The sequence below is a fragment of the Pleuronectes platessa genome, chromosome 1, assembly GCF_947347685.1.
Source record: "Pleuronectes platessa chromosome 1, fPlePla1.1, whole genome shotgun sequence".
Taxonomy (NCBI): domain Eukaryota; kingdom Metazoa; phylum Chordata; class Actinopteri; order Pleuronectiformes; family Pleuronectidae; genus Pleuronectes; species Pleuronectes platessa.
The window spans coordinates 25,390,023-25,413,595 of record NC_070626.1 but is presented as its reverse complement, the minus strand read 5'-3'; the positions used below and the strand labels follow the sequence as shown (position 1 = coordinate 25,413,595).

General features: G+C 41.5%; 1 protein-coding gene across 1 annotated transcript; it reads left to right on the top strand.

Annotated features, from left to right (window-relative positions):
• The first annotated feature begins 1,080 nt into the window (after positions 1-1,080).
• On the top strand, positions 1,081-23,566 carry scml2 (Scm polycomb group protein like 2). Its single transcript, XM_053427200.1, has 14 exons — positions 1,081-1,169; positions 5,145-5,214; positions 5,426-5,494; positions 6,412-6,482; positions 7,421-7,655; positions 8,311-8,399; positions 8,495-8,738; positions 18,165-18,472; positions 18,807-18,939; positions 19,057-19,263; positions 20,227-20,400; positions 20,524-20,739; positions 21,035-21,186; positions 21,719-23,566. The coding sequence occupies exons 2-14, from the start codon at positions 5,193-5,195 to the stop codon at positions 21,842-21,844; spliced, it is 2,046 nt and encodes a 681-aa protein (XP_053283175.1). The 5' UTR covers positions 1,081-1,169; positions 5,145-5,192; the 3' UTR covers positions 21,845-23,566.
• Positions 23,567-23,573: the final 7 nt, after the last annotated feature.

Genomic DNA, 23,573 nt, shown 5'->3' with positions numbered 1-23,573 from the left:
CCAATGTCTGGATGAAGGTTGTGGTTTTAAACTTCTTTACAAGCAGAGAATGAAAAACACTTGAAAAACAACAGAAACATTTAACAAATCTGAGGTTGATCAATTGTGTGTTATTCCTCCTCAATGAGCTCACACAATGGATCAGCATTAAATCAATATATCAGAATTTAACCATAAGCCATAAATCACAGTAATGGATTGAAATGACTTATTGATCTATTCATTATTGTAACATTCGATTATCATTTACAGTAACTTAAATATTATACTGAAAAAAAAAACACAATTCACAACCATTGATAATTATGTCAATACATTTCCCACTTGGTGAACTTGAAACAATCGGTTGATTTATTGATTAATGTACAGTCGATGATCATTTAAGTTATTTCTCAAGTCCAAACTTATAAAATGTGATACTTTGCTACTTTTTCTCTGTGTTTTCTGTCACTTGATAAACAGCAAAAACTTATAACAAATGTGTAGTAGATCGATTATATGTTAAACCTCCTGACTGTGACAGTACAAGCACTATATACATATATCAATATATATTGAACCTTTGTTATTCTGATGAAAATTATATTGTGAGAATTATAGCTTCTATCACCAAGCCCCAATTAAAAGTAACTGATTGAAGCTATTGGTTGATATATTGATAATGGTACATTTGATTAATTAAATAAAGTTAAACAGCGAAAACAAATGATATTATATAACAAATCTGTATTTGATCCACTACTTGTTGAAACCTCCTCACTGTGCTTACACCATAGACAGCCATACATATCGAACTTCTGTTCTTTAATGAAAAACCTATTGCTTGTGTTATTGATTCCTCACCTTTGCGTCAGGTCTTTATTTGTCTGTCACCAGCTTCTCCTGCAGGAGGAACAGGAAGCTTCACGTCTTTTCGTTCTCACGTGACCTGTAGTTTAACATCAGAGCCCGACCGGACACTACATCCTGCTCATTAATTAATTCCCCCTTCTGTGTCCGTTATGTGAGTGAGTGAGCGGTTGTGTGGGTATTTGTTCTTTTTTTTTTTTTTTTTTTTTCCTCCAGTGGAAAAATATGAATTACAGCACTGCGTGGTGGACATGCGCGGAGCTGCAGCGAACATGGCGGCTTGCATCTGATAGAAAGTGAGGGGATCTGCTGCTCGCACGGTTGGTACCACTCATGCCTCGTTCTTTTTTTACACCCCCACCCCACGTTCGATTCCCCCTCGCGTTTTCTTTGCGGGCTGCGGTGAGAAATAAGAAAAAAACGAGCGGACGTGCTCGCGCTGCGGTCGGAGCGCGCGGTGCAGGGGTAGGTGGCACAGCGTGTTTCCCCGGGAGGAGCAGCCTGGTGCGCACTGTGGCTCCTCTGCAGATCCTCCGTTTACTGGCTGTTTACCCTGAGAGGAGGACAACCTTCTCATCCCCGCTGTCTTCTAGCATCGGGTTTTTGTTGTTGTTGTTGTTGTGATGTAACGTTAGAGGTGTTTATAGTTAATAATCAGCACCGTCCCGCCCACTAAACGTGACCGTAACCCAAACCAAAATGCGTCACGCACTTCCCTTTCACGTTCCAATGTTATTTTCTGCTTGTTCAGCCTCTTTTTCTTTCCCCCGAGTCAGACACAAAACTGATAAATGCTCCCACTGACGCTTCCTGGTTCCTCCATAGGTTTGATGTAAAGCTTCTTAAGAATGTTCTGCTGAAATAAATAAATTAAATATCCAGGCTGTATATTGATGACATTACATGTTAAGTGATCGTGGAGGTGACGCCCTGCAGCGGCTCGCACCCCTCAGCAGCACCCATGCCTGATTTAGTCTTTATTCTATCAGTCAATTATCATTTCAATCGTTTAGGAAGCAAGTAAATCGAAATCTGGTGTCTCTAACTTCTAAAATTTAATAATTTGCTGCTATTTCTCTGTTTTTAATCCTCACTGTAAATTTGACAAATGATTATTTACCAAATATCATCAAGATGCAGGTTCTCATTTGTGAGGAAACACTTCGTGAGGAAACACTTCTACAAACCTGGGGTTGATCAATAATGTGTTAAACCTCCTCACATACATTAAGCTGAGAAATACTCTCATTGATGCTTCCTGGTTCCACGGAGGTTTGATGTAAAGTGTCTTAAAGGTTCTGCTGAGATAAATTAATTAAATATTCAGGCTGCATATTGATGAAATAACATCTTAAGAGATGATCCTGGAGGTGAGGCCCCCCAGGAGCTCATACCCCTAAGCCTCGCACCAGCTCTAATGGTTGATTTATTAATTAGTGTAACATTCTACTTTAATTTCAATTATTTATGATTCAAAAATCCAAACATGAGGTGGCTGTAACTTCTAAACCTCCTTTTACTAAGCTCCCACAGTGGATCAATATATAAATATATGGGGATAGTAATTACATGGCGATTACACTGTTTTATCACAAAGTCCTAATTTAAAGTAATGGATGGAAACTATTGGTTATTATATTAATTACTATAACAGTCAATGATCATTTCAAATTATTCCACAAGCAAAACAAATCTAAAAATGCGGTGGCTCAAACTTCTTAAATGTGACAACATGTAAATCTTATGAATTATTTTGTTATTTTTCAGGTGACAAATATTGATATCATCAAGCTGCAGGTTCTCAGTTGTTTGGATGTTTTTGTCTATAAAACATCTTTATATCATTCAGAAAAAGTTAGAAACCTAATTAAATTTTGTTTTACTGTCAAATAAAACAAAGAAGAGAAGCACAGCCTCACTGCAGCAAACAGAGTTTGTGGCATTTCAGATAAAAAATAAAGACTAAACTTTTGACATTTTCAGCATTTTCTGACATGTTATTAACTTAATGAGGAATCAGTTAATAAAGAAACATATTATGAGATTATACAGTGTTGACAATAGTGATCAGTTTCAGCTCTTACAAGTTTGAAGAGGCAGAAATAATTTTGGAAGATAATGATGAAAACAGAGTAAAGTCTATTTCTGTTTTTTTTTACATTTTTATCGTTCTTCAGATTCTTCAGATTTATTCTAAATAGGAGAAACATTATAAGTTAAGGCCATATTTGTTTGAAGAAAAAAATCCACTGACTTTGTGTAAGCATTTGTCCGGTGCGGTGTTAACATGTAAAGTGGGACAATTTATCTAAAACCAATCACTGTAAAATCAATCAAAGCTCATTTTAATAAAAACTTGCCAAATCTGAGTTTGCTACTTGACAGAGAAAAGCTGTTAATTTACTATTTTTGGAAACATTGAATGTTTAAGCCACAAGCTTCATCTCTGGGAACTTTAACACAACTTTAACAAACTTTTATAGACTTATTGAAATAAATTCTCGTAAAGGTAATTGACTGTATAATTAATTTATAACTAATTTACTTGCAGCTTAAGTGTAATTGGAACTGCTGCTTTTTTATGTGAAGTAACTCAAATTTGTGTGAGCAGCAAACATCCAAAAGTCAAATGCTTTGTAATGCAGCTTTTAGATTTTTTTTACTATCATAGCAATGATTTCTCTGTGCAAAGTATAGTTGAAATATTATCTGTAACCTTTGACAGTTCCTCATATCAAACGACAGTTGAACCGGCTCCTGAAACCAGGCCGGGGGTCGTTCTTCAGGTTTGTGAGCATCACACTAATCCCAGATCAGTGGCGGCCTAAGTGGAAGTGGAGGTTGTAAAAGTTAAGTGCTTCCTGGTCTTCGGGGCGGTTTTGTCTGACCCTCTTGAGTTAGGCAGACAGACCAGTGCAAACACTGGAGCAGCCTGAAGCGGAGCGAGCTGCCGAACTGGAATCCTTTTCATGTGATCCAGCAGATGTCCCACATCCACACGTCTTAATGGCTTTTTATGGCAGCTTGGAATCTTTATGGCTCCTTGTGACTCAATGGGTTCCGCTGCAGAGACAGAAGGGTCTTCAGAGGGAGAAGCAGCCACACTGCTTTGCAGATGCCAACATTTTTAATCCTAAGTAAAGGAGACATTGTTTGGCCTCTGGAGAGATTTTAACTTTTGGATTCTTGGTATTTCATTTGGACTGGATCACTGCTTTTGATGCTCTGCTTGCTTAGACTGTCTCCATGCTTCATTTGGACCTTCACCATGAACGCCCTGTCTCTGCAGTGGGACCATGCTGAGAGTTTTTGCAAACCTAATCTGGATTTTTCTGGCAGATTTTCAGCATAAACAGTGTGGTAACAATTTGTATGTGATGGGTTGTTGTTACAGTGCATCAGAAGTTAATGTGGCGGAGCTGCTAACTCAAACAGTTTGGCCAGAGGAGTTCATATGGACAACACATGCTACTTTTTAGTTTCAAACGCTCTTGCATCAGCACATGTTGTTAGTGTTCATTCTGCATGATGATTATTTATCGTTCTCACTAATACAAGTAGATGTTATTATTAGGATCGAATGCACAAGTTGTAAATGTTGTAGATTTTTTTATTTGAAGTTTCACAAAATTGTAGAATGTTTTCTCATTGGGAGGAAGTTGGGAGTTTAAAGATTAGATTTCATGATACAATCGGAAAAATGCATTATCGCCTCTGTTCCTTAGGCCCGTCCATCCCTATAAAGTACAGACTAACAACCTAGTGCTACGTTGTTGATGTTATAAATATGTAGCTTGACGTATTTCTCCAAAAAATTAAAACACACTCAGCCATCGATTGATTCACATTTACTGCTGAATATTTACTGCTGCAGGACTGTGAACGTGGGATTGAGTCAAAAGAAGCTTCAGCTTGTTTGTATGGGAATGAAGCAACGTGTCACTCTGTGTTTAGAACAGTGGAATAAGTTATTTCAGGTTATGGCCACTCAGACATTAATTGTTAACTGGTTCAGTCTATTGTTGAGTACATAGTTCAGAGTCCATCTCAACAACAGGCCAAATTGCTTGAAAAGGTATTAACACAATATATTAATGACACATATATAATACAATACAAAAGTATAAAACGTAGACCTGTGCAGCTAATAAATTACATTCATTAAAAAATAAAATAATAGAAATAGTAATTTCCCAGGACATTCAGTTTACTCTACAGACTACATTAGAGCAGGTCTGTGCCTTCTGGCATTCTGTGACTATTCTGATAAAGTTTTGTATCTGTCTCTTCTGCAGTCGGTCGGACATCACCTCCTCTGCAGCAGCACTTTGACTCTGGTCGTCATGGGCCGAACTCCACACAGAGGTAGGTCTCCACAAAGCTGCCGGCTACTACATTCTCATATTAACAGGCTTCCAGATGTAATTAGACTTTTTGCTGTTTGGTATTCTGGACGTTTATTTTTCTCAGAACTATTACAGTCGGAGGTTTAATGGCTTCATTCTCACAGTAATTAAAGTCTGCATGTCTGAAGCTCCCAAAGTGATGAGCGCTTCAATCACTGTTTTGATTTCAGATCAAAAAGAGGAGAAGAAGGAGAGGGGGAGCAGCATCACAGCAGGCTCTGCCCTCGACAAATCCAACGGTTGGCAGTTTTCATTTCTGGCTTATTTCCTTTCATTGCTCATCCTTTTATTAATGATTCAAAACTTTTTAAGTTAATAGTTTTTTTTTGATTAACCCAGTTATGTGTCAGTACTTGCATCAGCAGTGATCAGTGGGCTGTAAAGTATTTTTCAATAAAGGCTAAGGTTGGGTTGAAAAAAGCTTTCACATATTACACGTTAATCTCTCCAACAAACTCATTTACAAAAAAAATTTCATGTAAATATGTTTCTTATAAATCTCTGTGAAGTCTGCAGATTTGGGATAAACAAGCATAAAATTGTCATTTTCCTCTCTGCAATTCATTTTTCATCCAAACTGGCAGTAGAAGGCCCAGCAGTCCCCTTGAACTCAATGGAGCTGCACCACTTTGCAGACACTCACAGATAAAGATGCCTGATTCGGTTTGATCAACGTTCCTGCATAGAAATCAATGAAAATGTCAAAACCAATTAGCCAGATTCCACAAATTTAAAGACAGGGTTAAATATTTCTGGATCCAACAATTTTGTCCATGGTACATGCTAAAATGAAATGGTCATGTCTCATCCTTCCACCAAAATTCATGCAAAATATTTGTTTTTGTTTATTGCTGTTGACAAACTAACAAACTCACTAGGATGAAAACATAAGCTCACTGGCAGAGGTGACAATTTATTTAGGAACACATTATAATGATTCACTTAAATGAGACTTATTTTTCTTTTGCTTCCTGCTTTATGATGATACTTATGATACTTAGATCAATTCTTCTTGAAGTGTTTCTCAAGCCTGACAGACTCATATCTTCCAGTAAAGAGCTCAGATTTGTTAAGGTCAGACCATAGTCGTCACTGCTGTGCTTTCGTTCACAGTTTCTTTGAATAATCTGTGGATTGTTTTCTGTTTTCTTTCCAGAACCGTTCAGCTGGGAAGATTATCTGAGACAAACGTCTTCCGTTGCAGCTTCGCCAACATGCTTCAAACAGGTAGCTGATCTGTATCCTTCTCGTACCTTTTCCTTATGCTGTCTCCGTAGATGATATTCTGTTTCGCTAAATAGATAGATAGATAGATAGATAGATAGATAGATAGATAGATAGATGGACACTTTATTAATCCCGTGGGAAATTTAGATCATCCAGTAGCTTATACACTTAAACACATCACTGACATACATCCATAAATCACATACGGAGAACATATTTACAGATACAGGAATGGAATGCAATGATGTGATTGTGTCAGTGTCCATAAGGAAAGTGTTCTTGTGCTGCTGGAGTGGATAGTACAATAAAGTATATATCTATATAAAAAACAACAGAAAAAAAAATATATATAAATATATAAATATATAAGAATATATAGTGGTAAATACAGTCTGCCGTGGACAAGCAGCAGACGTTTGGGGATATTCTATGTTTTGCTACTTGTCAGCGAAGACCAACAATGATCTTTTTTATTCCTCTTCGTCACGCGGCTCCATTATTGCTCTATTTTACAATGTGAAGTAAAATTAGTACGTGCCATTTCTGGAAACAGTCGATACCTGATTTACACCTGTTAGTGAAAACTATCTTACTTTACATTTGAAAAGTGGTTGTTTGTGTCATTTTTAAAGATTTCCGTCTGCAGGCAGAACAAATGGTCTCAGGACCACAGACACACAATTGTTGGGTTTATGTGGGATTTGTCGACCATAACACAACTGAAGAACACTGACAACTTATTCCTTTACTTACTGTAAATTAATTCTAAGACTCATTGTGCTCAGGACTCTAACTTGTTTACAAGAACCAGATTTTATGACCCCCTCTCACTGGAGAAACTCATGATCTGAGTCAACTGAAATCACAACGTAACGTCAATGATCACACTGGTCATTGTTCCCAATTTGACCCGAGGCTCTCTTTCTGTCCCTGTGCAGTCCAGACTCCCCCCCGCCAACGACTTCAAAGCAGGGATGAAACTGGAGGCGCGGGACCCTCGCAACTCCAACTCGGTGTGCATCGCGACGGTGATGGGCATGATGGGAACTCGTCTCCGTCTGCGGCTGGACGGCAGCGACAACACCAACGACTTCTGGCGGCTGATCGACTCGTCGGACATCCAGCCAATAGGAACCTGCGAGAGGAACGGAGACATGCTGCAGCCCCCGCTGGGTGAGACATCCCAGTGTTTACATGTCATTGTTTGTTGTTTGAATAAATACATTTGATTTAAAAATTAACTAAATTTGTTACAATGCACAATAAGAGATGAAAGGGATGTGATATAAATGAGAGTCCATTTGGCGTTTACACCCTTCATGATGTCATCGAGGTGGAGAGGGGGTGTGGCTGCATAGGGTGCGGACACTGCTGGTGGTTGATGGGATCTAGAGAATCCTGTTGATGTGAAGGAGATTAGATAAGTGGACTCAGCAGGACTCGGCCAGGTTGTTTAACCTGGAGGAGACACCGGGAGGAGGCTGGCACAGAATCACTGAAATAACAGTGACAGAGAGGAGAGCAGATTCAAAGTTTGGGAGTAATGACATGATTGGCTTATTGAGATCCTGGCAAATCTGATTGGATTAATGTAAACACCACCAGCGGTGAGCTGATTAGAAGATGCAGGGCAGGTGATAAAGAAGTGTAAACAATAATGGAAATAAAGAGAAATAAACTGTAATTTATGAATCTGTGAAATTTCTACTCTTAACAAAATCCAGCATTAACACAAAGAAATAGATTTTCATTATTGCCAACAGTAAAATAACCCACAGAAATATGAAGGAGAAGGTGCCTCGGTTTAAATGGAACTGTTGTGACACAGGTTTCAGGATGAACGCCTCCTCGTGGCCCATGTTCCTGCTGCGGACGCTGAGCGGAGCGGAGATGGCCCCTGCCTCTGCTTTTAAGAAGGTAACAAGAACCAGAAGGTTGATTCCAACAAGGCCAGTACATTTCCGTATTGATCCTGAAACAACTGTTTTGTTTGTGTAAATTTGTGTATGTAGGATCCGGCCAGCCCTGTTAAAAACTACTTCCAGCCTGGTATGAAGCTGGAGGCGGTGGACAGGAAGAACCCCTACTTGATTTGTCCTGCCACAGTGGGAGAGGTCAGGGGTCAGGAGATTTTCGTCATGTTTGACGGCTGGCGAGGCGCCTTCGACTACTGGTGCCCCTTCGATTCCAGAGACATCTTCCCCGTCGGCTGGTGTTCTCTGACGAAGCACAGCCTCCAGCCGCCCGGAAACTACTGTAAGTTCTTCTGGTTTATTGCTTGTTTTAAAACGCAGTTTGTTTGTGACTCGTGGACATTGTGAGTTCCAAGTGATAGGAGCAGCTTTGTGTGTATAGATAAACAGATGATAGAGCTGCTGCTGATACCACAGGTTAGGTGATATACTTACAATTAAGCCAAAAAATCCTGGATTAGAACGCTGCCATCTTGTACATTTGGAGCCAGAGTCTGCACAGTTGTGATCGAGGGATGGAGCTTCAGTATCAAGGTCCCGCTGATACACATGCTCGACCAATCAGGAGTCATTCTCAGCTGTCAATCAGGACATTTTATCCTATTTTTAGAGCATGTAACTAAACTTAACTAAACTTATAAACATCATTGTGTTAAGAACGACTTACAATGACAGCAGCTGTAGTTGAAATAAACTGGTGTGTATTTTGACTGAAGTTTGTTCTGGTGTGGATTTTGACTCCTTAGAGTAGTCCATGTCTTAGAGACAGAGTTTATGACCTGTGCTGCCGCCAGCCACCAGGTGGCGATAGAAACGCTTTTGTTGTTTCACTTTGGAGAGCAGTTACTATTGAGTCTATGATTGAGATAAATTAACGTATTGTCTTCTAGCCGTGATTCCATTAATATATATAAATTTACATATATTAATGGAATTAACCCTAACCCCCTTGTGAAAAGCAAATTAATATTATATCTAACTAAATTGATTACGTTTTATATACCATAATTTCTAAAGAATGATAATTCAGCTCATGTGCTTATTGACTGTGACCAAAGTTCATATAAGATTCAGATTTATTGTTCACTCCCACAGATTTTTTTTAATAACTCTACATTATTTTCTTTGTGAGACTCTGCTCTTTTGGGTCAATAAGTAATTGTTGTTGTTCTTATTGTAGAAGGTCTTGTATCACCGAGAGATCATCTGAAAGGAGATGATCCAGCTTTACCTCTAGAGGGCAGCACAAGCACAGATTCTGATGCGTCTGTGGCATCGTTACAGGATCAGAAGCTGTTTAGAAACTTGTGTTTTGTTTGTTGGGGTTGTGAGGCCTGACTGTAATTTGTGCGATCTGATAATAGGAGCTATCTTCAGTGTGTTTTCATATCCTCCTTATTTTTTATCTCTGCCAAGGAAGTTATGTTTTCACCCTTCAGTTTGTTTGTTTGTTTGTTTGTTTAACATTGTGGAATAAACATTTTCTCCAATTTCCCAGGGGAATAATTCATGAATCTTGATAGATCAGGCCCATTAAGGGAATAATGATCGATGACTGTGCTACATTTGACGAAGTCTCTTGCTATGAACTCTACTGAATACTGTTCTTGTTCCAGTTTTTTTTTTAAAGCCCTGAACCCCACAGACAAAGACACTTCTTGTGTCTGCAGAAATTAGAGCTTCAGTTGACATTGTTGAAGAGTGCAGGCACATCTGAACTATTCGTAATCAATCTGGATGTAATTATACAGTAATTACACTCTGCAGTTACAGTTGCATGTCTCCACATGAGCTTCTCTTAAGCTGTTTAGTTTCTTTTGCAGATATTTCGACATTTGCCATCCGTCAAAATCACTTTGACGAACGGCAGAGGCATCTTAAGATTCTGAAGTTTGTGGTGTGGATAAGGTTTAGCAGTGGTAATAAATATCAATCGTCCTCTTGTTGGCTGTTAATGTTTGATCAGCTCCAGCCAGTTCCTCCCCTTCACCCTGTCACTGGTCAGGGGACATGTGGCTCTGGAGTAGCCCAGGCTGTCTGTGTCTGTGCTCTTGTATATTTGTCAGGACCATTTTGAGCAGACACCTTACAGAGTGAGGACATTCTGGATGGTCCTCACTTTTCCAAAACGTTGTTTGAAGGTGAAGACCTGTCTTTAGGGTTAGAATTAGATTTGGATTAGGGTTATGCAGTAGGGATGGCTAAGATTTTGATATCTCATTAGAACTTGCACAGAACTTGTAAGGATTCCCTTATGGGGATCAAAGCCTGGTCCTGATGAGACAAAACATAGTTTCTAAGGTCTTGGTAATAGTTAGTGGTTAGATTGTGGTTAGGTCAAGGTGAAGGTATGAATTGGTCATGATTTAGGGATAAGCTTTTGGCAAGGGCTGTTCAGAATGAATGGAAGTTAATGCCTAACAAGGATAGGTGTGCAAACTTGTTGCGAGTGTTATATGTGTGTTTGGGTTTCCTTCTCTCAGTTGATGGATGACAGCAGTTGCACGTCTGTCATAACATGTCTGGACATTCAGGTCTGGACTTTCTCCGGACTTTGCCTTTCACATGTGGAGAACGGCCTGGAGCACGTTGGAGGCAGGACGCCACGTTTCGGCCGTTAGCACCGAAAGCTCTTGAACGTCGTTGTCTTTCCAAGTTTACACCTTCGCCAGCATCTTCCTTGTGCACGGCGCCTCATTCTCATCCGGAGATATTTCACTTTTGTGTCCATCACGTGTTAGAAAAGCTTCGCCTATTCTAGAAATGTTTGTGATGTATTGGCACGTGGGCTCATTCGGACATTCTTAGAGTTTTTACTCTGGAGAATGTCTGAAGCAACTGACTCTGACATTTGTGATCTCGCACGCAGCCCCTTCGGATAATTTCGAGAGAATATCCAGAGTCATGTGCATGTTACAAGATAGCTAGCTAAGTAGAATAAATGGCCACAGTAGCTCAGCTTTGCTTCAGGTCGGCACGGCCATGACGGTTTTTTCACTGGTGGAAGTTTTTTTATAGAAGTCCATCTACCAGAGGTTTAACAAATCTGAATGGTCCGACCTGGTTTGGAAACAACACCAGAGTTTGTGGCCGTTCACTACACAACAGACCGAGGCAGCTTTGTGCAACAGATGCACTCACACGTGTATTTCAGCTACAGTCTGTGCTTTCAAATGAGTGCGGGCGCAGTTTGGAGAGAAACAGACGTGGAGGAGAGGATCATGTAAATTAGCAGACAGCGATGTTTGTGTGCATGTAAGTGAATAAGTAGAGCCGGGTTGAGGTGTTAATGAGCGTTAATTAGCTCTGCATACGAAAGAGGCAGCGAGGATCTGTAATTACCACTACATTTAAAATGTCTAATTAGCTTTCATCAGATTTGTCTCGTTGTGAACCACATACGTATTTTGGGTAAGAAGTTTCAAAGGATTTCTAATGTTTCTGCTTTTTGAACAGTTTGTGCACGAATCATCATTCAAAATATTTTGGATTTGTAGTGTATATTTTAATTTGGGTTTTTGTGTGATGTCTTTGTTAAACTGGGTCAAAATGCAGAATAATCCTTTTTGAATAATGTATGAAGAACACAATGGCTCCATACAAGTAGAAACAGATGTTGTAGATTTGATCTATTTAGGGCAAAATAACACAACTTTTGTCAGCTTATAAATTATGTTTGAACAGAAATGACCTTGTATTTAATTTTTGGGATTAATGTAGATGGAAACAATGGTAATTTATTTTTATATAGGCCTAAGGTATCAAACAAAACATTATATCAGTGGTATCCTTAAAAGCAGTTGATAAATGTATTGCGGCCTTTTGTTGTAAACTCCTAGATTTTTTATTTTACTGCAACATTAACCTTCTTTCATATTTACATTGAATAAACAAATCAAACTCTCAAGGTCCTGATGTGAAAGTCAAATAATTATATTTTTTCATTTATCTTTTATTTAACCAGGAAGTCCTGGTCAAGGAAGGAAAAAAGTCTGAAATATAAAATATATACGAAGGGACAAATAATACATTTACACAATTAGCACATCAACACCAGAGTCGGCCCTCATCAACACATTTCTTGAAGAGCCACAGAAGAGGCAGAAGAATATCTTGTCTTTCCAAGTTGACATCTTCTTCTGTTGCTCCTCATTTTCATCCTGAGATATTTGTTTTCTTTGTGTTGTTTTCAATTTTCTGGTGCTCTGTCTGAAAGCAGTTTTACACACACACACACAAACATACTAAACACAGCAAGCAGATGAAAAACAAAGAACATTCAGCATAGGCTACAGGAATCAGTGACTCTAATTAGTCTTGGAAAACTAAAAGCAGATGTTAAAAGCACAGAATGTTGACACATGATTTAAACAGGCCGAGAGAGGATGACGATTCAAAGTTCAGGACACTTATCCAAGAGATTTTTTTTTTCTTTCTTGAATTTGCATCGTAACCGTTTTAAGACGTTTGTGCGATGAGGGACTTTTCCCCGGCCGGCTTCCTCCGGCTGCTCTGCTCCACATTGTTCCAGAGCCGGGGTGACATCCGACCATGCCACTGTTTCCTGACGCGGGACCCGGCCATCTCTCATCAGGGGGAATGTCTGAGTGGGCTATAGGGTTACAACTGAGTGTGTGCGTGTGTGCGTGTGTGCGTGTGTGTGTGTGTGTGTGCGTGTGTGTGTGTGTGTGTGTGTGTGTGTGTGTGTGTGTGGGGGGGGGGGGATCCCTCTGGGGCTTGAGAGCGAGAGAGAGAGAGACATAGAGAGAGAGTGTTGAGAGAACGCTGGCTTCTGTTTGCGCCAACTCCATGAGTTTTGCCCCTTCCACCCGTTTCAATCAGGAACTCTTCAGATCCAGTTTAACCTTTTACCCCCCCCGTCCCCCCCCCACCCCTCTTCCCCTCTTCCCTTCTTCCCATCCCCCATCCGCTCTCGGAGCCCCCGCCGTTCAGCCCTCTCTCTCCCTCCCCTGCGTCATCTCCCCCCTCCCTGAGAGACTTGCTTAGAAGCAGGTGACTGATGTAGACTGTCGATATGGCCTACAGATAACATGAATAAAGAGCTGCCCCCCCCCCCTACACTCCTTGCTCACCACAACCACCAACCCCACTCCTCCCTCCCTCCCTCCCTCACTCTACCCAAGCCTCTATGCAAATCCAAACACACACCCTCCTCCTCCTCTTCCTCCTCCTCCTCCTTCTCCTCCTCCTCCTCCTCCTGTCCATTCATTGGAAGGGAAGCTTCGACCAGCAGCAGAAGCAGAAGCGTGGGCTTTGTTGTGGACTACTGCCGGCAGAACAGAGAAGGAAGAGGCGGAAAAATAGAAAACTTAGTGTAGAAGAGGAGAGAGTTTTGAAGTTGGGAAGAGAGAGAAGTCCAGAGGAAAAACAGATCAAACACCGGCTGAAGCAGAAAGAGTTGCACCAAAGAGGGAACCAGGAAGCAACTGTACTGAGTGACTTGTATTGTTCCAGGCTTTACTATCATTACCGCTGCTGCTGCTTCTGCAAATACTTCTGCTACTGCAAAACACAGTAGCAGTGAAGTTTTTTGGAGGGGTATTTCCTGGTGAGTTTCAATTTTGCAAAGTTTTTCTTTTTAGATAAATGCAACAAAAAAAAAGTTTGTACTACATGTGTTGTGTTTTATAGAATGCTTCATGATTAGTTGTGCAGCTTTAGTGAAGGGAAGTAGAGGCTATAGAGGTATTAATGGTGCTTTGGAGTGTCCCTGTAATGTAATGTATTAGAATTTGTGAAAACTGCACAAACGCAAGTCAGTTCAATCACGTTCTCAATTCAGGAAGTTGTCACGTCTTAAAAATAGCTTGTTTATTTTTGATACTTTTCACATTTGATACTTAAGGTGAATTTCATTGTCCTGGTGAAGCAGAAAAAAGTCAAGTGAGGGAAAACCATGCTCTCCTTGTTCGTGGTGCAGCCGCCTCCTCGTTGAGAGTAAATAATTTTTCTATGTTTCTTTAGATTGATTCAGATTCACTGTACAGAGACCAGTGGCCCCCGTCACTCAGAGAGTCTGGAGATTTAACAGTATCCTCTGCGGTAATCAACTTCAGGGCTGCATGTGTTTTTGATCATGTGATTTTTGTGTGTGTATAAAGCTTCGGGAATTAGTTTGCACAAGGCTCAGGAGAGGATTAGTGGATATCAAATATTTTCACTACACTAATTATATGCATCTGTCAAGTTAAGTTCAACATTCACACAAGTCACAGTCGGGAGTTTTATTTGGTCTTTTAGACTTGAGAATTTGTGCAGGGACTATTGTTGTGGTTTTACTCTGTGGCCTGAAGCTGTTTAAGGCACTTCCCCTCCTCTGTTATCTAGTGTGCAGTCACACACACAGACACACACACACACACACCTGAATCTGCAGTTCACGAGTGTCATGCAGCTTTAAATCTTCTCGAAAGAACATCCTGTGTGTGTTTCGACTGTTTCCATCGAGGCTGCTCGCCATGTAGGGGTGTGTGTGTATGTATATATGCGTGTGTGTTGGGGGGTGTAATTAGATGAGAGGCAACTCTGTGGTGCCCCTCCCCCAACACCCCCAGACTGCAGACACACTTCTCTATGACCCCGTTCTCATGCGTGTGTAACACACACACACCCATATCGCACACAGGGACCCACAGACACACACACACACACGTTTCCTCGGGCAGTGGCTTACTCAGGTCATTGGGTCGAGTTGGAATTATATCGTCATGATCAGAACCATATGTCTTTGTTTGGTTGCATGCTGGATTCCTTACTCACGTTTTTTTTAAAGCTTTTTTTGGGAAGATTTAATTATTCAGTTTTAGTCAAATTACAGAAAACATTTTAGATTTCAACCGTAGCTCTGGGCTCTTGTGCGAATCATGTTTCTTTGGTTTGATGATTTAGTCAAATAGTTTTCTGAGTAAAGACACAAGACTTTTTCTCGGATTCAAGCTTTGTTCATTTGAAGATTTGCTGCTTTTCTCTGTTTTGTGTCATTTTTAATTTAATGATTTTGGCTGGTTGAGAAGGTTAAGCAATTTGAAAACTTTGGTGTCTTGGATATTGTGATATGTATTTTTAATTTGTCAATTAAACTTTCAGTAGAGTGCATATCTACGTAAAGGCCACACACTCCCCCTCATGAAACCACATGAAGTTTCACTAGCGCTGCATTTTGATTTGTATCTGCACCAAATTAACACACAATTATCAGTCCCTTAAGCATATCTAAAGATTCATTCATTATTCTCTGAGAAACTCTATTCTTTTTAAAGTCCTATCATGCAATGTTAAAGAAATTATGGTTAGGGTTAAGTTTCATAATCAATCCTGCACATTTTTTTTATCTTACTAACCAACAGAAATAAACAAGCAAACAAAAGCAGATGAAAACAGAACCTCCTTGGCGACGTAATGAAAATTGTGAATTGCATTTTTTATTAACTAAATAATTGAAAGTAGATGGATATGCTTTTAATGATGATATTAGGTGGATGCAGTTCTAATATCAAGTGAATGCAGTTGAACATTCAGCTTTAATTGAGACCCAAGCAGAGAAAGTTTTCATGGCGATCGGTGCATAAAACCATAAACAGCCCATTCAAAATCGTTCCAGTTGATGAAATGGTGCATCCATTAAGAAACACAGCGCTCTAGTCTTAAATAATTCAGTCTGTGCCGACACCATATAACTTCAATGAAGCTCATGCAGAATATATGTGACACCGTCGGACAGTGTGGAATAAAATCAGCGTGTAAGCAGCTCATCTTTGAAAGTTAAAATCCAGAGGTGATTAGTCTTTTTAAGTTTATCGGTGAGGTGGAAAATGGTGCATGTTGCTGTCACATAATGTGAAGGGATTAGATTTTTCCTCCCTACAACAGGAGCAGATCAAAGAGGGCCCCTGACTCAGATTCCCTGGGTGTGTTAAAACCCACTGATACTGATTGGAGCCCTGCAAACAAATTTTTGATCTGCCTTTGTAGGGCTTACGTCTCGGGGCTCAGTGTGAATAAGTGTGGCAGTGTGCGCGCAGGCTGCCGCTGCCGCTCCTCCGTGTGCGAGCTTTGTGCGACTGCTCCCGGTGAGAAAATGAACTCTCGTCCTCCTGAAACAAAACACCGCTCTATTCTACGCCCACTTTCACTCATTTCCCAATTAGGCAGCTTTCAGGGTGCCCCGGCCGGCCCTCGGAGGATACTGTAAACCTTCCAGAGTCGCTCCACACCGCCTCAGTGAGGGAGGCTCTGATGAAAGCCCCCGGCCCCTTGAGAGTTTCCACATGCTCTCACCAAGCCAATGCATTTGTATTGAAATACGAGATGGTTATCTTCCTCTTTTCCACCCTTTCTCTCTCCCTTATATTTTCTCTCTTTCTTTCACACATTCCCCCGTGATGATTGTGTGATCGTATCACAGAGTCACGCTCAGGCTAATGAAGGCAGCGGCAGCGTGGTGGGGCCACTGCTTTGTGATTTATTTTTCTCTGTCTTCCGAACAATGGGTAAAACCTTTTCACACTCTATTTTCACTTGCTTTACAATTGAGTCCTTAAGCTGATTGACATTTTAGAATCCTCTTAATTTCCAGAGCAAAGTCTTTAAGTTGGAGGTTATCTGGGATCACAACAGGGCCTTCATGTATTGTTGCTGGATTTTTTTACCTCTGTAATGAGGTCCTGCTTTTGTCTTGTTAGTTAGTTAAGCAAAAAAAGTACTCAGCCGGTTTCCCTGACTTTTTGTGGAAAGGTGGGACATGACTCAAGAAACAAAACTTAAATTTTGGTGTGGATCTTGATCAGGGTACGGATACAGGAGTTTTTTTTTACTTTCTTTAACATTGTGAAATAAGGCTTTTTAAGCATGTTTCTCAGATAATAATTCATAATTTCTTTAAAAAAACATATAGACATATTTAGAGGACTGATATTTATGAATGTGGGCAATCTAGTGCTGATCCGATCCAAAGAATATATTATCAACATTGTTTGCTTATTGCTCTTTGTTGATGATTTGCATCAAAACTCTCAAAACACCTTCAAGTGGTTTAGTTCAACCACAGAAGCTGTTTAATACACTCAGAGACACACTGCTTCTATATTATTTTCATTTCTTTATGACCACTCAAAGCCATGAATAGGACAAAACAGAATTTCTTATATTGACATGAGAAATTACATTTAAAATTGATATTGTGAGTTTATTGTCGGATAATGGGAATCAGGCCCAAGAATCCAATATCTTGCTGTTTGAGGAAGGCTTTAAATCGGATCAACATAACTACTGCTTCTGTTGTGTTGCTGGAAGCCAAGGGGTTTTGATGAATTCTGGAGCAGGCAGGTCTCCGGGGGCTCGTGACTTTTGACTCTGATTTCGGTGCAGGGAGGGGTTTAATACAAAGGAGCTGCCAATCTCACAATCCTAACAAATCTCCTCTGCAGGGCCAGTGAATCGTTTTCCTCTGTGCTGTGGCTCTCTCCACAAATGTCTTCATCAGTTTTGAAAAAACAATTTCAATCTGGACAAACCCCTAAAATACTGTCCCTTAGGTGTGAGAATGAAATGTGACATATTGTTTGGTGCCTGTTGATTATTACGTTATCTTTCTCTCCTATTATTTTAAATGCAGGAAAATACAGGAAGAAAAACAATATATTATTTATCTCTCCCTCTCTCTTCTCCCTTCTTTGTCCTGTTTTTCTAGTTACCCTCCCTGGTGCGCTCCTTGCCCCTGCTTCCTCCACCTCTGTCTCCCTCACGACCCGTCGCTCCTCGTCCACCTCCTCCTCCTCCATGCAGACCTCGTACCGACTGCCCAACCCCTTGCCGCCCCTCCCCGTTCGAAAGGGTGTCCGAGGTCGCCGTCCCAAATCCCAGACTATTGCTTTGTTGAAGGCGGCGGCCGAGGCGGCGGCGGCAGCGGCAGCAGTAAATGGGGCGCCACAGAACCCTGCCAGGACTGAGACTCAACTGGCCCCCAGACCACACAAGAAGAGAGGGCCCAAGCCCAAGGTGAGATGTCAGAGGAGTAGTAATCTGTTATGCTGCGGGCCAGCGACCCTGTCATTTTATGCTATATGCATCTTGGCAGAAATGATTTTGATAAAGAGGAGGCGAGATCAGAGGTGAACTTTTCAAGGAAAGACAGGGGGGGGGGGGGGCTTTAGTGGATGTTTATACCTTATGAAAATGTACAGAGGAGACCCGCTTTGTTTGGTGCTGCTGTGCATTTGGTGAATAGCGGTGAACGAGTTAGGGCCCAGCTCTTGATAAATCATTAACTAACTGCCCTTTGTAGGTTGCAGAAGAGTAATGAGAGAGGGTTTGTTTGCTTTTTTTGCACCAGAAGAAGCCTCGGGTGGAGCACTCCCTGGGGTCATCATCAGTCACAGCTCCGCCTCCAGAGACCAGGCTGAGCTCCAGCCACGTCTCAGCCGAAAACAACAACCTTAGCAACAGCTCAAATGTAGTTTGCACAGGTGAGTCAGAGGATTGGATGTGCACTCGCGTTCTCGCGGATTCGCAGTTCAACTAAAATTGTTTGAAAAGTTTTTATTCTTCTTTGCCGATGCTTCCCTCTCTGTGTGATGTCCTAGTTTGTGTCTACGTGAACAAGCACGGGGACTACGGCCCGAACCTCGACCGGAAACTCGTGCAGCAGCTGCCGGATCACTTCGGCCCGGCTCCGGTCAATGCCGTGCTGCAGCAAGCGGTTCAGGCCTGCGTGGACTGTACGTACCAGCCGTCAGTGCTGCTGTCCTTCCTGCAGAGCCAGTCCCACACGGGAGGAGAGGTCATCAGAGGTAAACGCAGTAAACAAGGATTTTATCTCTGGAAGAAACCAAATGTATTCAATATGAAGTGATACAGAAACAGAGAAGAGGAGCAGATCCTCACATTTGAGAAGCTGGAATCAGTTTTTCTTTTGAAACTACTTTAGGATTTAAAGCTCATTGTTGTGTATAATATTTTCTTTCTGCCGAAAATCCAAATTAGAAAAGTACTTCCTGGAGTCTTGGTTCAAGTGCCTGGTTCAACTCAAGAAACTGTCTCCTAGTCAGATATGTGTAAATGAATTGGCCTTAGAGTTGGGACACTTTTATATATATATATATGTATTTGGACATAGCCTGGCTAGCTGTTTCCCTCTGTTTCCAGTGTTAATGCTAAGCAGCTGCTGATTGCAAATCAATGCTCTTATCAGCTTATTTGCCAAAAACTCACTTTTGGAAAATGTCAAGCAGTCTGGTGAAATTGGTTTAAACTCACTCTTAGGTTGTGTGTGTCTGTGTGTCTGTGTGTGTCTGTGTGTCTGTGTGTGTCTGTGTGTGAGAAAGAGAAGAGGAATAAAAGACAGTGCCTGTGGCAGCAGCTGATGCGAGCACCGTTCCTGTAATCAGAAGTGACATGTGCGTCTAACCTGGTTTGGGATTCTGGGATCGGGTCTCCCTTGGGGGGCCAGACTGGGAAAGTTATGGGTGGGGTGGGGTTGGGGAGGGGGCTTTAATTTGTGGATTTGTGCAGGCTTGGCTTGGGTAGGTGGGTGCAGTGCAGAGTGTGGGATTGGGTGAAACGTGTCTGTGTGTGTGTGTGTGCGTGTGTGTGTGTGTGATTATAGAGGGAGGGTGATCACCCTAAACCATCTGCTGCTTTTCTTTCGCTTTGAATGTATGCTTTGTCTGTGTGTGTGTGTGTATAAATAGATACAGCATTCAGACTTATTTATGTTTATCTCCTTGCCCCCCCCCCCCCCCCCCCCCCTCCAGTGAGGTCGGAGCATGGTATCCGCTACGTGAAGCTACCCTCCGTCTCCAGTGCATCCTCGGTGCTGCGCTTCCTGGAGAACATGTGTCAGCATCTGGAGAGCGACTGTCTCTTCAGCTCGCAGCCGTTCAGCCCCTTCAACAACAACACGCGCTTCTACAACAAGACCAAATCAGGTCAGGGTCACTCTCCATTTTATTCTTCTGGTTTTTGTTGAGGCCAAAATTATGAAGTGACTCACTCACCACCACCCACTGCTCTCCTTGTCTTTAACGCTGTCTCACCCTCTCGTGAAACAGAACCGCCTTCCCACGCTGAAAACGGCCTGCGCAAAGATGACTCGACGAACGACCCCAGCCCCAGCCCCCGCTCCATTCACGCCGCATCGGACTACAGAGCAACCAAGAAGGAGCGGCCATATTACCCTGGACACACCCACACACCGCCGCCACTGCGACGCGTCAGCTCCAACCCGGCTGAGCTTGATCCGATGTGTGCACACAGACGAGTGGAGGGTAGGATGTAACACACACACACACACACACATAAACACACAGGACCAAATTTAGGTTTAAATGTTAGTGATACTAAGAAACATACAAATAACACAAAACATACAAAGATATATCCATAATCTGGTGGTTTGCCATGCTGCCTGCCCACGTTACACAAAACCACTGCAGAAATACACATCCCACATTCAAGCTAGTGACACAGATGAAAAAATGGGGAGATGCTTTAATAACTAATAAAGATATTAGGCATTGGTTTGATTCCTTTTTTCCCTCTCACCCTCACCATCTTGAGCAGCGAGCTCAACAACAGGACCAGACCACTTGAAACAGGACAAGGAAGGTTCAGGGAACAACGCCTCTGCCTGGTCGGTTGATGATGTCATACGGTTCGTCCAACAGGCGGATCCCCAAACTCTGGGTCCACATGTCGAGCTGTTTAGGAAACATGTGAGTATTTCCTTCATGTGAACTTCTGTCTTTGTCTTGTTTGATGTTCGTTGAATTCACTTCCAACATTTAAACCATAGGCTGCACATAAAGATGGACCAAGAGTCTCCACTTCCTTCCATTATCCAGACAAAAAGCTGCGAAATCCCCCCAAAAAACGCAGCCATCTTTAATATTTGGAGGCAGTATTGGCAGTGATTTGGGGGTGGAGCTAAGGAAGCAAAGTCCTGCTGATACATGCGATCAACCAATCATGAGTCAGTCTCAGCTGTCAATAATAACGTTACACCCCATTTATTGGTGGGTGTGGGCCAGTTCTGGGCCAAACATGGAGGAGGTTTGATTTATGACCAATAGTGGAGCAGGCCACTTGGGGGCGATCAAGAGGATTTGGCTTCACCTTTTGGGAGCTGTTATGTCGTCCATCTTTATGTGCAGAGTATGATTCAAACCAGGTCATCGACATGTTGATAGAAATGCCATGAGGAAGTATTTGTGAAGTGACAGCCCCCCCCCTCCCTTTTTTTCACAGGAGATTGATGGCAAGGCTCTGATGCTGCTGCGCAGTGATGTCATCATGAAGTACATGGGACTGAAGCTCGGCCCGGCGCTCAAACTCTGTCATCACATCGAGAAGCTGAAACAGACCAAGCAGTAGACGACAGAGACTCGTTCTTCTCTCACTGGCAACCAAACACACAGACCTGGATCATTCTGCAGGGACGTGATGCAGTGGTCGTCCACCTCCACCAGGTCGGAGCCGCCGCTGAGGACGCCGCGCTCACGTCCTCTGGGCTTTTTATTAATTTGGGGATTTTAGCAGACTGCCTGGATTTAAGGATTTACACACGGTGGTGATTTTATGAGCGGATTTAACTTCTTTTTTGGCCAAATAGACAAATAAATACTCAAAGATTACAGCTTTGATACCTTTGAAAAAACAATTAAGACCTTAGATATTTAGATTTTAAAATTGCACAAAGTAAAATTAAACAGTAATCAACAATGGTAATTAATGCAGACATGAGAGGAACAATATTTATTAATGGAAACATCTTTCACATTATGACAGATACACAACACATAAGTAGTATCAGTTCATCTGACCACAGATAACATTAGTGTATTTGTTCATGCTTTTTGCCTGATTATGAACTTGAGGTCATAATTTATCAGTTAAGTTACAACTACATTGCCACTGTAACGGACACACACAAACACACACACACACAGACAAGTTCCTGTCACTGTATTTCCCCCCTGCTCTGCACTGGAGACTGTAAAAGGCAGAGTTCAGGTACTGTCAGTGAACGTCTCACTGCCTCATCTCTCATGACGCCCAACATCGGTCTCTGTCACAGTCAGATTTCATTTATGCAAGTCAGTGAATGTATACAGTCCCGGGTGTTGTAAAGAAAAGGTACTACAACCAGAAAGGCTCAGCTCTGTGGAGAAGCGTTGGAGGTTTTTGTTCCAGAGAAGACGTCTTGTTCCCTGAAGTCAGTCGTCCTCAAATGACTCAGCTGTTTTTTTTTCGACAAAGATCAGAAGTGAACTCTTTGCACCTCTGTTTATTTAAACTGTGGAAGTTTTGCTTCAGAGGAAAACCTTCCATCACTTGTGATTCTGCAGCGCGGGCCGTCGATCTGTCACTGAAGAGTTGCTTTCTCTTTTATTTGTCACGTGCTGGAAGTTGGACGATCATATCTGATTGAAGTCGGGCGGTTTCAGCTTGAGCCCTGATGATTGTATTATGCTTTGACAGACACACACATGTACAATGACTGGAATACTGTAAGTGTTTTTGACATTAACAAAAAGGCGAGGCCCTTGAGTGTCAAGTTTTCCTGAACGAGCAAATGAAGGACAACCTGTTTTGTATAAAGTCAAGCCAAAAGGTTGGTTTTTGATATCATTTTGTACTGTAACAAAGTGTATCAACCTGTATCAAACTAAAGTGTAATCATTTTTTTTCTGCCTGAGATCGTTTTTGTGTGCACCATCAAATTACTACTTACAGGGCTACGTTGTGTCCGAGTAATTATTCACACATCTCAAAGTGTTTATCTGTTGTCAGCGGCAGAAATACAGATTTTTCTGAACATTTCAGAACCATTTTTCAAACCAAATCATGTTTGTGTTCGCTCCATTTCACTCGTTCGCTCTCCTGTGGTGGTGTCAAGTCCACACTTGAAACCATCTTGCTTTAAATGTTAAACTCAGGTTTTAGTCGAGGTTGATTCTTAGAATATGTTATACAACATTCGCAGTTTGTGTTCATGCAACTGCACAATTATCATTGTGTATATTTTCATGCTTTGTCATCTATCGACCCGCAGCATTTCATGTGTGTATATATTCATTAAATATATATATACAACTTTTTA